Here is a 17370-nt window from a genome sequence, read left to right as displayed (position 1 = left end):
ACTGAGAATTGGCTCTTTAAGAAGTTTAAGCCCCTGGGCAGGTAGTTCCTATAGAACGGCCTCATCTTTCAGATGTTTAGCTTTACTTGGAGTGCAATATTCCTCCAATTTTTTTTTTCCTGCAGCCAGCACAAGGTGACATCAGAGAGGAGAGAGACAGGTATGTCATGATGTCAATGCATGAGATGAGGATGCAGGGGTAGGGAGCTATGGGGTAGGGGTCAAAAACAGGTTTCACAGTCAACAAATGAAACCAGAAGATTTGATCACACCCCTCTAGTGCCAGGGTAGCAGAGAGAGCAATGGGAATAAAGGGAGGGAAGAGATGCTGCTTGCTGAGCATGCCTGCTGAAGGAGGATGTAGGACAGGATTTGCTGCTGCCTGAGGCCAAAGTAGAGCGTATTGTGACTGAAAAAGTGCCACTGCTGCTACTGGAGTGCATTGGCAGGGAGAGGAGACAATAACCCCGGAAGGGGTGAACTCTGGGGCCTATCCAGAGGCCAAATCTCCTTAGCAACCTGGCTGTGCCAAGGACTGAGAAGAGCTCTGGTAATTGTCTATCCAAACCTCCTTGTCACCCTAGGACAGACAGTTCAGGACCTTTCATGAGAGCTAAAAGCCAGAACCAAAGCACATTGAAGTCAGGAGAAAAACTCACATGGAATTCAATGGGCTTTGGATAAGGCATTTTAATTCATTTCAAAAAAAATGAAAACTAATCTTATTTTCTCCTTTTGAATGTGCTTGTTTCCTCTCCTTGCAAATGTGTGACTCAAGTGCAGGCTAGGAAATAAAAGCTGAATAGCAAATGTAAGACCAAACATGAATTCTGGGGACAATGGACAGATCCTCAATTAAAAAAGAAAAAAAGAAAAGAAGAAGAAATCAAGAAATCTAATTCTTTTTCACAATTTTTGATTAGCCAGACACATCTATCAGAGTCTTAAATACCAGTTTTTAAATGTTAATGACTCCTAAGGAGTCATCTTGACAGCTGCCACTGTGAAGCTACAGAGGCCTCCCTCAAATTATGCCTTTAAGTGAGGCATCAGTAACCATTCTAGGTCTATAGCCCTTGACAGAAATTCTCTATATTCAGTCATCACTGAATATAAAATTAAGCAGTTCTAGCTGTCTCTCTGCTTAACAGAAAACATGGTCTTGCCATGCCCTCGTCTTCGCTTGCCCTGGTTGTCACAGCAAGTTCAGCTCCGTTTGCTTATTTTGCTTGACTCTGACTGAACTCTGGAAGTCTTTCTGCCTCAGGTACCTCCTCGGTGGCATTCTGGACTCTGTCAGTGAAAACACTGCCTGTTCTCAATTGCCTTCCTTCTGGAACATGCAACATCTGTTGCTTTGGAAAACTGCAAATTATCTTTTAAATTATGGGTGTCTCAAAAGCATCCTAGAGTTTTTTGAGCCAGACTGTAATTACTGCTCTTATGTGCCTTAGCATCCCAAACTTGTAAGACTGGCCCTTTAGTCTTAAATCAATCACAGTCTTTTCTGTCATACATTTGGACCGAAATATTTCTCTCCTGTGTTTCAGCTTCACCCAGTATGCAGCACTCGTCCAATATTTCTGCTGCCCGGAGTACCTAAGGTCAGGTCCCAGAAGGCAAGAGAGGTCAAGGAGCCACACTGCAGCTGGAGGAACATGTTACAAGAAAACTCCTTCCCTGAACAAGCTGAGCATGTCCTCTCCCACCAAACGAGGCAGCACATCCAGAGGTTCCTTCAGCAGGTGACTTTACAGACGGAGGCACATCCACCTGACACATCCCCCACGTCACCAGCTGCCCCAGAGCACAATCCTTGCAGACCGGGAAGCCAGCAGCGTGAGCAATCTGTGGGACACACAAGCCCCCTCCTTGTGCTCTCTTCCAAACCATATCCAAAGCATTATCAAAACTGCTCCAAAGGAAAATGTAGTTACATGATAACTTGTCAGGTGACTTAACCACTGCCTGGTGCTGACAGCAAGGTGAAACTTCTCAGGTATAGCTCAAACTTCTCGCAGGGCCAATGCACCCTATGACACCTCAAAGCTGAGATACCTGTTTATTCTCAGAAGTGGCATGTGCTGAGGGAGCTCAGAATTAGCCAAATGACACTACTAATGAACATTCCAGTCAAAGTCTTAAGAACAACGATCTCTGCCTGTGCAAGTCACTCAGTCTACATCCATTCAACTTTTGGCATCCCTGTTGAGACTGTACACATACGTACTATTATTGCTGGCTCTGATGATGTTTTTTGGTGGTGTGGAAACCTACCACTGGGTGGTAGGTTATTTACTAATGTCACTGGGCTAACCACAGGGTATCCGTCTCTGGTCACTACCTGTTTGGGCTAAATATAAACCAGTAAAAGACGGATTAAATGTTCTTTATTAATCTTTTGTCATTCAGTTCTCCAGATGTTGGTGAAGACCTTCCATGTTTCTATCCTGCTCTAGCTGACAGTAAAGGAAATAGTTTGGAAGAACAGAGACACAGGGGGTCACTGTCCTTCATAAAAGATCCCACCTACACAAGCTGCAAATCTGGCCTAGGTTTATGAACACTCAAGGGCTGGATTAATGATTTCTCTCTGAATTAGAGAGCTGAAGAGTTCCAGCAGCAGTCAGGGCATGAGGAATTGCAACTCAAATTTCTCCATAAATGCAGCATTATTCAAACTCATATAAAGGATCTGATTTGAAACTACACTTGTTTTCCATACCCCTAGGTGGAGTGACATAGGAGGGGTCTAACCAAACAGATGTCAGAGTCCCCACAGGAATTTCCTCCTTCAAGGTAACTTTCTACGCACAGGCCAAGCTAAACCTTCACTTCCTTACTCCAGAAATAAGCAATTGCTTATGGGGGCCAGCACTCTATGAAATGCCAGAAGAAAAACACTGCTAACTCCACTGTTTACTCAGTGATGTGGAGGAGTAAGGTTGAGTGCTGGCTGCTTTTTCAGAAGACCAGAAACAACTGAGCAGGTGTAGGCAAAATGCCTCTATTAATTAATGTCATACACTATATGTGAGCCAGGAACTGAGTAGCTTCTACCAGCTGCATGTCAGTTCGGTCTCTCTTCTGCATAATACGAAGCACTGCATGTTGTTTATAGCCAATTCAGAAGCGCTGCTGAACTGTCATGTTCCATTTATATATACATATATATATACACCCCTCAATTCATCATTTCCTAGGTAATTTATACAGGCGAAGGTATCATCTATGATAAGCTAGGGACAATGCTCTCTTCCAAAACTCTCTGTAAAATCAGAAGATGTTTTAAGGCTACAAGGAATAACAGGTCACTGTTATTAAACATTAAGTGTTATTAAACATTAAGACCACCCCTGCAAGCCCCTGCAGGCTTGATAAACAACAGAAGCCTTTTAGACAGACTAGTAGAACAGCTTATGGATCAGACCAATATTACCAGTGCTGATGAAATCATTCCTTACAAACTTTGGCATCTTTTATCAGTACATATTAGCCCATGAATGTTTGTACAATTCAACATTCCCGTACAGCAGGAGACTCTGCATACATTTCCTAATGGCCCAATGCTACTCTAAGAGGTAATCTCAATGGCCCAAAGCTCTAAGTGGTATCACAATAGTTGGAGCTCTTTGCCCTCACAAATCCTCTAAAGAAACCGGTGAGGCCCAAAGCAGTGCAGGGATCTATTCATCCGTATGTGAGAGGGCTAACCTCCATAACTGCTTTCTAATCGCTCTTTGCCCTCAAATTTGGGGGCTCTTTATATAAGCTTGAGATATTTCTTTCTGCTGCTGTATCATTGCTAATTACGAGGCCCAAAAGCCCAGCTCAGTGCTTTGGTTCACACTAGTGTTGCGGACCCGTATCAACATACAGCACAAAGTAAGGCATCAGGGAACCAGGCTCCATATTGTTCTTTCCTGTCACTGAATAACACTTTCTTAAAAAATTAAACATTTCTAACATTGATTATTAAACAATTTCAGTTCTAAAAGTTAAAATATTGTGATAGAAACTGGAAGCAGGCAGCATTGTACCTATAGCAAAGCATTTACACCATCTAACTTCCTTGTGCTACCCAAACCCTCCTTCTTACCACAGTCAGTTTAGTAAAAGACAGTGCCTTTTTAAATCTTTACCGAAACAAATCATGTGTATTCAAACTCTTTGTCCTTGGCTTCATCACCTTCACCTCAGATTTCAGGTAATGGCACTGTTTCTCCAGCAGACAAAGCCCCACTGATGTTATCCCATCTGTCTCTTTGGATAGCTCTACAGTACAATTTTAGCTTGTTTCCCTATGTGCATTTTCACTAACACATGTTCACATAGCAGCTTTATAACATAAGTTCATCTGCACACTTGTTTCTCATACGGCTGGAAGATGGGGACTGGGAATAGCCCAAACTATGCCATCCCGGGAACCTGAAGGCTTTTACAGCCAGGGCTCAAGGCACAAGCCACAAGCTGATGAACTTTCAAAAAGGGATAAGGACATAAAGCATCTCCCAGGGCTTCGATCTAATAATCGAGTAGTTCCCCTGCCAGCCAGGGAGAAGAAATCTGTAGCAGGACTGACAAGTTTGGCTTGACACAAAGCCTGTTGATGTCAATGAAAACAGTAGAAAACCACATCAGAACTAGTTAAAAGCTGTCCTTTCAAATCACATGTATATCAGAGGGTCAAAAGAAATAGAGGAATGTCCAGTAAATCAAGGACTAAGGCATGCAGCATAAATGTTCTCATTTTAAAATGTGAAATTGTCAACAGGGTTTTAATACTAGTCTGTCCTTAATGCAAAGTCCTATTGTCAGGCTGCCATCGTGTGTGCTTCACCAGCCTCATAAAGCAAAAAGTGTCATAGCAGAGAGATTCTTACCATACTAATCTTGCATTATCCCTCACAGTGCATGTATAAGCAAAAGCTTTACACATGTCTGAACAAAGGGGAAAAAGGCCTTATTTTGGTGTGAAAAAACATGGGAATAGAACATATGAGGAACCAAAATTTTCACTGAAATTCTTTTCAGTGTGCCCTAAAAGAAAGAGAGAAAGAGACAGGCTACAAGAGAATATGAAAAACAACTTCTAACTTCTCACAGACAAGTGGTAACATTTTATTGTTCTAGCCGTTTCCAGAAACTGCATTAAGTTTTATGCACAGAGATATCATCCTTTGTACTGTGTACGGCTCCCAGCACTCGGCTGCTCTATAATAACTGCAGTAACAGCGCTGGGGTCAAGTAGATTGGGAACTGGACAGGGTTGTCCAGCAGACTCTGCCAAAGGTTTACTGTATGCCTGGTAAATGGCATCTCTCCCACAGGGATGATGTTCTCTCCCAGCTGCAGGAGATTTAACTCACTAGTGCACCCTACGATTCCAGAAAGCACACAGTGGGAGTTATTATTGCTGTTGTTATTGTGACCCGACTGCATATTTTTCATCCTCCAGATTTCCTTTCCTGAAAACAGTTCTGCCTTTAAAGTAAAACGGAAAAAATTATGTAAACTTTTAAAAGCACTTTTACATTTCTACACTTCTGCCCCCTTTTTATACAACACACTTACTATATTGAGGCATGCAGGTGCAGAGTTATCAGAAGACTGCAGTATTCCCCCCCTTCCACAGCATCTCCCTGGCTCCAAGTCCCCCACGCTAGACACAGCTAATCTGCCAGGCAAATAACACATCCAGCACGCGGGCTCCCAGAGTAGGAGAGAAGTTCAGGCACCCAGAGTTTCAGTGCTCTGTGCTGGTCCACTCAAGACATGCCTGTGTTGGACCTCATCAGCATAAGCCTTTGGGCTTGCCTCCCCTAGTGATGAGTATTCCCATCACACAGCCCCACGTTAGGAGGGGAGACATTCCTGCATCCGAGGATGTGTGCAGCAGGATCATGCTCACTTCTGTAACACAGAATCTATAACCTGTTCTAAATATTGGACAAGATCCTGAAGTGCTCCTTTACTGCTCTTGAAAAGATCCTGATAATTGCTATTGCTATATTTGCTATTATATTTCAGGTAATTCAGATAAATTCACACAAAGCTTGTAAGACAGATGATGTAACAGCTTTAATGGAAAACACTTAGGCTGGCCACACTTGGACACAGATTTTGTGCTACAAAAACTAGAAAGTCTTTTTCTATTTAATTTTCTATTTATTGATTTCTCTTCTGTGTCCACATTCTCCTGACATTAAGCATACATATCCTAATGGACAGAACAGCATTACTTTCATAAGAAGCACACAAAATCAACACAGCTATTTCCTCTCATTTGAGCATCTATCAATCTTTTCTAGTGAACAAGACAAATGCTCTCACTAAAAAAATGCTCTAAGCATGCTAGCTGTACTTGTTAATGGACAGATTTACACTCTACCCTCCTGAGACCTCGAAGCACCATCATCAGCCTTCTGGCTGAGCAACATTTGACAGAACTGCTTTATGACAAAATTTCACTGAAGAGTGGGGAAAAAAGTCATTTGTTTGAATAATCATTCAAATGCAGAGCTAGAAGCTTTTTACAAATGCTCAAAAGAGTACATTAGCATAGACAGCAAAGGAAATGTACATTTGAAATTGATAGTCTAACTGAAATTATACTGGTCAGTAATATGTATGATCTGATCTAAGAGCAGAAACAATGCTGCAAAAAAAACCACTAACCAACACACGAATATTAACCTGTAAATGGAGAATATATGAACAACTTACGAACAACTGTTCATATGAACAGTTTTGGTTGCCTAATTCGTGAAGATGGTTAAAAAACCCTAATAAATGTATTTTAGAATTTCACAAATATTCGGAAAAATGGTATAGAGTTTTGCAACTAACACAATGTAATGTTGACCTCTTCATTCAGCTCAAATTATGACAGTGTCAGTGTTTTTCTTTCATGAACTTGAGGGGTCAAAAATTTCAACATATTCATGCAAACTTTAAAGAGTAACCTAAAAAAAAATCATAATATTTTATGCAGAGCATAACATATAACAGAGCAGTGCAATATTCAAAAGTGCTTCACAAACTATGATTTTAATGGCGCTTTTAAATTATAATTATATTAGGTTTCACTTTATTTCCATGTTTAAATGGAGCAACTGCTATGAAAGCTGCACCACAGGAACAGTAGTGATCCAAAAGATGACCTAATGACATAAAATCTTCAAAACCTGTCAAATACAGCCACCTCTGGATTTCAAGTCACACAGTGGTCTGCACCGCAGTGAGAGGAGAAGAAACCAACATGAAGGTTGCCAGGGCAACCTTTTTTCTAATAGCCACAGAATTTCACATTTTACTGATTTGTCCCAACTTTGGTGCTCCCAGATCTCTCACCCTCTTACCTATCACACCCCAACACCTATCCCCTAGTCTTTTCTCTCCTGAATTTTAAACCTCTGGGAAAGCCCCCACAGCCTTTCGCTCTTGTATTTTCCCAGTTGCCACAACCCCCTCAGCCTCAGCTCATTAGTTACGCACAATCCCTAATGTCTACTACTTCCATCTCTTCTGTCTGCACCATCCTGGTCCACTTCCAGTCCCTTCACCGCCACATCTCTTTTATTCCTAGTATAACCCAATCACCCCAAAATCCCCAGTGTACTTTTGTCCCCTTAGAAACATTCATCCCCAAGAGTGAACATCTCAGTTAAAATTCATCTCCCTCATCATCAATAACTATCCATTGCAGCCATAGGGATTATCCCATCTCGTTTTCCTCCCATACTCATGGACTACAAGAAGAAACGCAGGTGCAAACTCTCATTCATAAAGTAACCATGATCAATAACCTTGTGTTTGCCTTTAATATAGTTTGTTCATTCAGTCTGTATCACAGTTCATTTATGACTTTTTTAATACTCATGATAATTGAAGTCTCTTTTTTGGAAGGAAAGTAACTTTACCAATTTTCAGTGAGGAGCACAACACTGCCAATTTTCTCAGCAACAAAAAGGTTGGGAAAGACTGAACCAGGTCAAAAAAACTCTGATTATGCACAGATATGGCTTTGATGTGTGCCAATTGCACATTTAGCTACACAGCATTCTTGTTAGCATCTTCAGACAACTCCTGCAAATTCCTGCTTGTATTTCCATGAGTATGATACTGCATGAATTATAAGGCATGATTAAAAATGATAATAACAGAGCTGAAACAATATCCTGTTCATCATTCATCAAAAGAAAAAGAAATACCTGCCTCGGGGCTGTAATAAGACAGAAAGTGGGACAGGGAGACCAGTCCTCCCACAGAAGATTCTGCGGGAAGCATTCCAAACATGACAAATTCAGTATTCACCCAGCAGATGAAGTAATGACACTAGTATTTGTCCATAAAATGTAAGTTAGCCAGACTACTCCAATGAAATCAGAAGCTTTAATGCTATAAAACTAGGGTTTGGGAATATTTTTACCTTATTAAGGGCGAGAAGGGAGGGGGGAAGCTTTCATTTTCCCTTAGCTTAGTTGAACCATCACACTGTGGTCTTTGTTTTCAACAGTGAACCACACAGCCTCCAGCACTAAACAATTTGCGTAATTTCTTCTCAGATATACATTTGTTGCCAAAAGTCTAATACCAGGTGTAAAGTCCACATTCAGGCTTATCAGTACTTTAAATAAAATCTTCTCCCCTCTCAGACTAACCAAACACCTGAGGGCAAGCATCAATGTGGATTCCTTCATGCTTTCAGCCTCTTGTCTCATCATGTCCCAGGCCGCAAGCACTTGGGCAAAGATGTCAAGCTAAAGCTTGTCCATGTAAAGAGCTAGTCAACAGCTATGAACACATCTGCCAGAAATGCAAGTTTAGGCTTGGTTGTAATACCTACATTTAATTCCTGCCAGACATTAGTGGTGCAACATGCAAGGTATGTATTTAGTTGGTGTCAATTCCTTTTTCATATGTAACCTGAATCCTAAAAATAATGCTTTGGAAACTAAGGAACATACTGGAGTTAAATCAAACTAATTCTGAACTTTATTTTGAAGAAACAAATCTTGGCAAAAACAAATACCAATGCATATGTTTTCATGAATTCAGAAATGACAAAATGGAAACATGTCTTTAAAAAAATATATGTATCCATGCCATGTTTGCAACTAAAGACTCTGAGAGCACATGAAAATCCAAAAATAAAACTGACCAGAAACACAAGCAAAGTTTCTTCTTGTGCCTAAACTAAGAGAAATACAAATAGTGAATAAGTATCAATAGTACAGAGTAGTTTTCATTTTAATAATGTACTATAAACAACATGAGTAAAATTCACTCTAAAACTATCTAAACCTCCAAAAGTTCAGAATATAAGTGTTTTTCTGTACACCCAGCAGCAAAGCTACTCATACGCATAATTTCTGGGGCACAAGGTTTAATCTTGGGAGTCATTTAAAACAGTTCCCAGATGAGAAGTTATTCTCACAGTTTTCATATGAAACTACAAATTACTGTTCAGGGACAACTGCATGCTACTCATCTACCTCTGGAGTTCATTCCCCAGTAATGTGAACCAAAAGCATGGCTACTGGCAAATTAGAAACTGATCAAAATACAGCTAAACTGGTTTGCAAAAAGGCATGTTTTAACAAAACATATTTGTCACAAGCTATGTTCATTTCCACAGCAAACAGCAGGGTCTTCTCGCACATTCTTGGAAGATGCGTTGTGCTATGGCAGCTGCTTAAAAAAAACAGTAAATGAGGTAATGTGCAGAAGTTAATCTGAAACCAAACTAATCTTTTGTTTCCCTGGATGATGACATTAAATAGGACAGAAATGGCTACCTGCAGTATGAATGTTCAATGACTAACCTTTTTTTGCTGTTAAAGTATAAATTCAATTAGTTACTTCCACGCTTAAACAGAACTGTCGCTGCTGAAATTGTACTCTAGCGATAATTGCAATCCAAAGGTGATCTAATTATATGCAAGTCTCAGTGGCTGCATTCCCACGTTGCTTCCTACAACCCGGATTCACTACAAGATGACTCAAAAGCGAAAACCACATAGTTTTCAATTGTTCTCCCTTAAGACTGTATGACTTTGCATATGCTTAACGAGAACTGAGGTAGTCTATTAGTAAGCTTACTATAAAATGTAAGGTTCTACCTGCCATTAAATACAAAAGAGTAAAAAGGCACTTCAGCTGCATGTAAAAACCAGCTGATGGGCTAAACTTTACAAGGGAAAGAACATTCTTTTAATTAAGGTGTTGGATTAGGACTCAAGTACCAGCTTTAATTTTTGGCTCTGCCACTGGCTTCCTATGTGACCTAGGGCAAGAAACTTCACCACTCTTCAACACAGTTTTTCATCTATAAAATGGACAGTGACACGTCCTTCTCCCACGCTCTCCACATTGGGGTTGTAAGCAATTACTCTGTGCAGTAATTGCAAGTGTTGCCTTGGATGTCAAGTACCTGATATTAATTGAAGACTCTGGGTAGTACTGCAAGAAACAGTTAAAAACAGCTACTCTTAGCTTCACAAGATCCTAACAGATGGAGTTTTGTATCCTCACCATTTCCATTAGTGCAATCTAACACACTTTTACTCCTGAGCAAAGCCCTTCAATACAGCCTATTTTAAGTCCCTTTTTGAAACAGAAGGAGGGTGAGGTATCAGGGCATCCCAAACATTTAAAGAGTAACTTTATCTGACACAGAATATCCTGTCCAACTTCACCGGTAACTCCACACTACCACTGCAAATGTGGACAAGTATTCTGTGTTATACATAGAAGCTGCCAACAATTTGCTGCTTTGTCTTCAGCATTTTCTATTCCCATTGTAAAAAATTCAGTATGACTGCTTTGCCAGGTTTGTAAATTTGAATGAGAACATATGAGCTGAGTTGACTATTTTTAAAAGGGTTCTTGCAAGTAATTACAAGGTAAAAATGAGAACACTTCACACCTACATTCTGACTGAAAACTTCTCAGCACTGCTGGCTCCAGACTTTTAATTGTCAAAAGAGTTCAGGGTTTGGAAAGTTATTGGCATCAAGTAATACTGGATATTCCTAACTAGCATTGTGTCATTATTTGGCATGATTTTTGCTGGGATACCTCCCAAATCTGTGACATAATCAGAGGGTTCTCTACATTACACCATATAGTCAGATGCTATGTTAGTATAATACATTATCATGTTTAATACCATTTGCTCTTACTTACACTTAATCAGCTCTGGAACCAGTTAAACCATATAGGAAAAGCAATTTCAGAGGCTTTCAACTGACAGTTTTCCAATGTTTAAGTACACATCTTGACCTAAAATTATGACCTGAAGCTTGTAAGACGCAGTCTACATATGCAATTGCCTCTAAGCAAACATCCATAACTCTCTATAATCCTATGGCAACTGAAAATTCATATGAAAGGGGGAGAGAAAAAAAAAAAAAGGCAGAAACTTAACTTCTGCAAAAGTGTCCTAACTAGAAAAACTGTCAGAGTTTCCCCTTCTGGCCTGTCTTAATTTACTGCTTCAATGGTTTCATGCCCAACCTCCACAATTATTACAAGGTTCCAGCAACACAGAAATGGCTTAGCTCCCTAACTTCAATCCCCCTTTCAAGCTAAATCCCAACCCATAGTTTCTTGAGAGACTCATAGCAAATTTAACAGAAAGAGTACTAGGTATCGTAGGGCACACATTCTCATGCATATGTTTTCCAAGTAAACTAACAATTACACCCATTCGCTCATAACATTAAATTCAAAAAGGGAGAGAAATAATCAAGCATATACATCTCCAAAATGCAGACTATGTTTTGCAGCAGTAAGTTTTGGATTAACATATCTCATAGGGCCTGATCATCAGAAGATGCTGAATATTAACCCAGCAAGAAATCAGGCCTCCTTTAGATGCCACCAGCTGGATACTCAGCACTTCAAATCACTAGTCACTTTTGAAAATCTTGACCTCATTATTTATTTTTCTGCCTCTCTATAGGAACGGAATAGACATTTAAATAAATGACATAATCCTTATTACCATTCCATTCATTCATGCAGGTCACTGTAATTTACCGCCAGAAAAAATAAACTTCTGCATAATATTTCTCAATGCAGGACATTCAAAAGGCTCAAAGGGGGAGAGGCAGTGAAGGGGCTTCTGACAAATATTTGCTCAAGTGACCGCATCATTCATGAACACATTTGCTAGAAAAAATGGGTGAAGAAATTTACGGTCAACATGAAACACGACAGCTTGGGGCTGGGGCAGTTATGAGGAAAAGAAGTGGGGGAGAGAAGAGGAAAGAGGAATTTTTAACCAGTTTCGTTTCAGCAAGGAAAACTCCCAATATTACAAAAGCGGCTTTTTCCTCTCATGCAGCCTGCTAAAAAACAGTTTTAATCAAGAACAGAGTTGAGAAAACCCAGGCTCCCTAAAGGTTTAAAAAAAAAAAAAAAAATCGTCACCCCCTTGCATCCTTCCTCAGCTGGATTTTGCAAGGCAAGCCTGCTCCCTGGCCAGCCAGCACGACTGCCTGCACCCTCCAGCGTGCTGGCCAGCACAGCACGGAGGTATGTGCAACACAATTTACTACAATCTCTGGCAGCCGTTGGTGCTGCACCCTCAATAAACTTTGTTTAAACAAGTGTTCAAACAAAAATGGCTTTGTCAGGCGCTCAGTTCACCCCAACATTATATATACACTCTACCGAGGATGAAAAAACATTGCCAATGCTCTGAAAATCCTCATGCTGTTTTCAATGGTAACCACCCATAAAACAACTATAGATGAGCTGGGCAGTTCACATACTGACTGTTTTCTCAGATTCAGGTGTACGCTGTCTGGTGATAGGCTTCAGTCTGAGGGTATCCCCTTCACCAAATTCTCTTCTTCCTCCCCTGCTCTGCGAGGGCTACCTCTCACTGGCATTTTCAAAAAATCTTAACTCCAGGCTTTCACAAGGAATGTTTTTATTTCTTGCAGGCTGAGAAGCTGGCTCTTGTGTTGTTTTAGATTTTGGGGTTTCTGCAGATTTAAGTGGTCCCAAAGAAAATAAGGTACTGTTTTTAAGAGCATCCAAAACAATATGAGACATGCATTCTTATTCATACAGAACCAATCAACAAATAGGGAAATAAAAATCATGTCACTGTTTTGGTCCAATACATCCAACTCAGAATAAGACTCCTTAAAAGGCAAGTTGGGCCACAAATCACCAGCTCAAAATAGCTTACAATAATCCCATTCATTTTTGCTTTCAGTACTAATTGATCAAAAGTCTTAGTCATGGAGCTTGTGAAGCTCAGATCACCCCACAAGTCTGGTGAAAGCAGAGCCCGTTCAGACATACTTCAGAAGCTGCAGCTCACATTCCCAAAGGTACTAGTATCCAGTCCTATTATAATAGCTATACTTACTACTTTTGGGTAGCAGTCCCTATAGATTCAATAAAACTACTCGCATTCGTCCAGGCTAATCAGCAAGAGTAGGGGTGAATGAAATTGCTTTCCAAGATTTCAAACCCTAATTCAGCTAAGCACTTAAATATACGTGTAAGCCTTATTAAAGTCAACACGATTTTGGTATTATTACTTAATAATGTTATTAAGCATGTGCTTAATAGTTCTGCTCAATTAAGGCTTTACTACTAATAGGAATTTTCACAGCTTTTTAAAATTGTCCTCAGGTAAAAGACTTCACAATTTTTGTCTTCTGTGTTTCAGGAACTGCTAATAGCACAATATAATGGACTAAATTCTAATGTCAGTTATTCTGGTTTAAATGCAAAGGATCTTTTCTGAAACTCCAGATCTACATTAACTTCACCAAAGTCAGTATCTAGCTTTTCATAAAAAGATTGTTCCAGCTGTAATAACAGCAATCTAGAGGATCACTTGATCATTTTGATAACTGCAGTTATTAAAATTTATGTTTATATTAATTGTACCAGGAATAATTGTAAGAGTAACAATTAAAATTGTATTAGTATTTATTATTTGTTCTTCACAGCAAGCTTGTAAGCATATCACAGCAACAAGGAAATAACAAGAACTCACAAACATGGATATTACATCTTTGGCAAGATATGGGTAGCTTAGTCATATGGACATGAGTGAGGCAGGTGAATGTATAAAGTTATGCAGGAATTGGTTATGCACTGAATTCCTACCCTCAGATTACCATGAAATCATCTTTAAAATTTGTGCACAATTATTAAGCTTAGTTTTGAACGTTTTAACAAGGAAACTAAGCCATTAATTAAAAACATCCTTTTGCATTTGACAAAATTTTACTTACCAACAACATCAAGATGGTATGTGTGATTGATGGATCCATACTGGTTTTCCACTATACATGTATAATTTCCTTTGTCAGATGGGACTACGCTCTCCATGATGAGACTCCAGTGTTGGTTGCGGACCTGGTAGAGTTGCAATTAGAGAGGCTGAAAACTTTACTAGCACAGTTTCACCCTCTTCCCCCCCTCAAAAGGAACTATTTTCCACAGAAGTTAATCTTTTGTAATCCATTTTTAAAAGCCTCTTCTGTGCTCGTTTGAGAGTTCTGGAGACTGAAATACTTTATTTATGCCTGAACAGGTACAGCATGGCTGTAGCAGTGAAAGCTTTCATGCATTCTGTTATAAATTTACCTCATCCCTAATTTGAGCACTTTAGACTTCAGTGCACATTCAGTCCTATTAGACTTACGACAATGGTACCAATTAGCAGCAGTTGTCTTACCAGGCTTACCTCTCAATCAACTCTAAAGTGAATTCACACCCTCAAGATATTTCCCATCTGTCTCCAAACAATCATTTGATCATATTAACTACCCACCAGCAATATGGGATGGATATGATCCCCTAACATCAAAGTCTCCGTTTTTCTCTAATAGCTCAATTACACAGCCCAAGTTTGGGGGAAATAAAGTACAGAAGGGCAATGTTTAGGATCCCTCCCACAAGCATATATAGTGGCGAGATCTCTTACTGCTCTAGGAGAACACAACTGAAAGAAATGAAGATGTTTCCGCATGAGAAGAACCCTAAGAAAATCCTCACTGGAGCTGAATATAAGTGTATATGTTTATTTCACACAATCGTTCTTGGACAGAATGTAATAAGGTTCTGAATCTGTCCCCATTTGAACTGAAAAGAAGCATTTGAATTGGTCTCACAGAAAACAGGATCAGGCCCAAAACTGGAAGGATATAGTTATGTAGTTCACATATACAGTCTCTTCATCACAGATTGGCTCCCAAAATGACCTTTTCTGGCTAGCCATCAAACTCGTTTCAACAGTACATTTTTGACAAAGGGCTCAAAAAACTAACATTATGTAGCTGTAACGTACAACTTTTAAACTACAAGGTACATGTTTTAGTAAATGAAATGAAGTACAGTCTGGTACAGTAATTATAATCATCCAAATGGAAAGTAGTAATTATCACCCCTACAGCGCAATGCATCAGAAATATGTATTGACCATTGAGTGGCACTTCCAGAAACTATACATTCTTAAAAGATTATTACAACTATAGGCCTGAAATCCTGCTTCATGCTTGACTGTTGTGCAGGTTCTTATCCAGGAGGAAAAGGCTAGTCAGGGCTGCATCCATGGTCCAATGGCTTAGCTCTCACTTGCTTGAGGTTCAAATGTCTTCAGCTCAAAGCTCAGAAGTGAGGAATGCTCTCTGCAAGGGGCTCCTGGCTTTCCCAGGTCCCTCAGCTAGTAATTAGCTAGTTATTACTATTATTGCCTAGTTACAGGATAAAAATACCAGCTAAAGACTAGCCATTTGGGCTTTGAAAAACAAGCAAACAAAATGTAGGCGAGTCTGCAGCACCAGGTGAAGGGCCAGGACACTAACCAAATCTCTCAGAAAAGTCTAACAACATGAGCCCAAAGCCTCCAGCCCTAACTTACAGTATTCCTCCTGTGGTTCCTCACAAACAGGCTCCATGACAGGAGCCAGGGAAAGGAGAAAAAGAAATACAGCCCTGACGTCCACAGACCCAGTGCCCACCGCCTAGTCTTGTCAAGATCTCTCTTGACTTAATATACAAAGAACTACAACAACGCCCTGTTGCTCAGTGTAAAAGGCAGTATCTCTGCATAGGCTCCATCAGCTTAATGTGCCTGCATAATGGAAAAAATACCTTGAACCATCCTTGAGCAAGGAGACTTCTTCAGCATTTTTCCCCAGGAAGCAGAAAGCCAGCACCAGGCTTTCACATCACTTGAAAGGTCATTAGATGCTAATACAATGCATTCTTAGCAGTTAATGTTGTTCATGGAAATAAAATGATATGCACCAAAACTATATATTGGTATTTTTTCACAGTACCAAGAGCTTAGAAAAAAGTATAAAAACCTAGAAAGCATTTATCAGTGGTATTCTGTCTCTTTATTCTGCTAAGTTACTTGCAAAGTCAACATCTGGGTCAGGAAGAATTACTATCATAAGACCCCAGTAAAGAACAAATGCAACAGTTACATGTTTTGAATATTTTACTATTTCCTGTGCTACTTTGGGGGAGACTCAGTCAAAGTTACCTCAGCTTTTGGCCTTTCCAAGTCATATTTTTAGAATATTTCTCGGAATACAGCAAGTGTTTTTAGCCTATTTGAAAAACAGAAAGCAAAATAGAAAGAACAGAATATGATTCCACAAAAGTAACAATTTTTGTTGTTGTTTTTTAAGCAATTAATTTGATAAGAAAATACAATAAATTGTGTAGCATTCAAGAAGAAAGCAACTTACAGCCACAAGTAAACTGGATGGCAATATTTAAAAATAATTTCCCGTCTTATAACTCCAATGTGAAAGAGAGAGTATCTTTATTATAAAACAACTTAAACTTCTTCAGTTCAAGCTAAACTGCTGTAGAGGCCCAAAGCATTTATGACACATCATCACACAACTGGATTTATCTCGTGAGTCTGGATTCAGCTAGATTCAGCTGGTTACAAATGCAACCTTACAAAGCCCAACAAAACGCCCGTTTGCTGGGGATGACGGCAATTTCTCTTGCAGAAGGCTCCTGACTCGAACCTTTCGTTTTCAGAAACCCTACAGTTCAGCCACATCTCTGTAGTTTGCATGGGCTTTTTAAACAACCTGCCTGAACTACCTAGTGTTAGGGAGCTCGTGTGAACTAACGCAATAGAAAAACTGTGAGGGCAGCAACAAGCTGCTGAAAACAGAAGCATCCTCACTAAGCATGTGGGGTTCAGAGGAGGACAAGTGCCTTTGGCCTGGGATCCATCAGTTTTAGAAATCTTTCCTGACTCACCAACCTGACTAAGTCCTTGCCTACTATTAGCCTAACTGTTATTTCTAGTGATTCATCCCTGGAAAGCCCTACTTAATACCGAGTTCTTTTAAACTGCCT

At 39.8% G+C, this 17370-nt stretch overlaps 1 protein-coding gene across 3 annotated transcripts in view; it reads right to left on the bottom strand.

Moving 5' to 3' along the window:
- The window catches only part of FGFR2 (fibroblast growth factor receptor 2), an 80977-nt gene that overhangs the window by 35063 nt on the left and 28544 nt on the right, over nucleotides 1-17370 (bottom strand). For all 3 annotated transcript variants that reach the window (XM_026064007.1, XM_026064008.1, XM_026064010.1), the window contains one exon: nucleotides 14271-14394. In XM_026064007.1, the coding sequence (XP_025919792.1) occupies nucleotides 14271-14394 (124 nt within the window). The remainder of the gene's footprint in view (nucleotides 1-14270; nucleotides 14395-17370) is intronic.

Source organism: Apteryx rowi, unplaced genomic scaffold (genome assembly GCF_003343035.1).
Source record: "Apteryx rowi isolate R43461 unplaced genomic scaffold, aptRow1 scaffold_206, whole genome shotgun sequence".
Lineage (NCBI taxonomy): Eukaryota > Metazoa > Chordata > Aves > Apterygiformes > Apterygidae > Apteryx > Apteryx rowi.
This window is presented reverse-complemented; position numbering and strand designations above follow the sequence as displayed.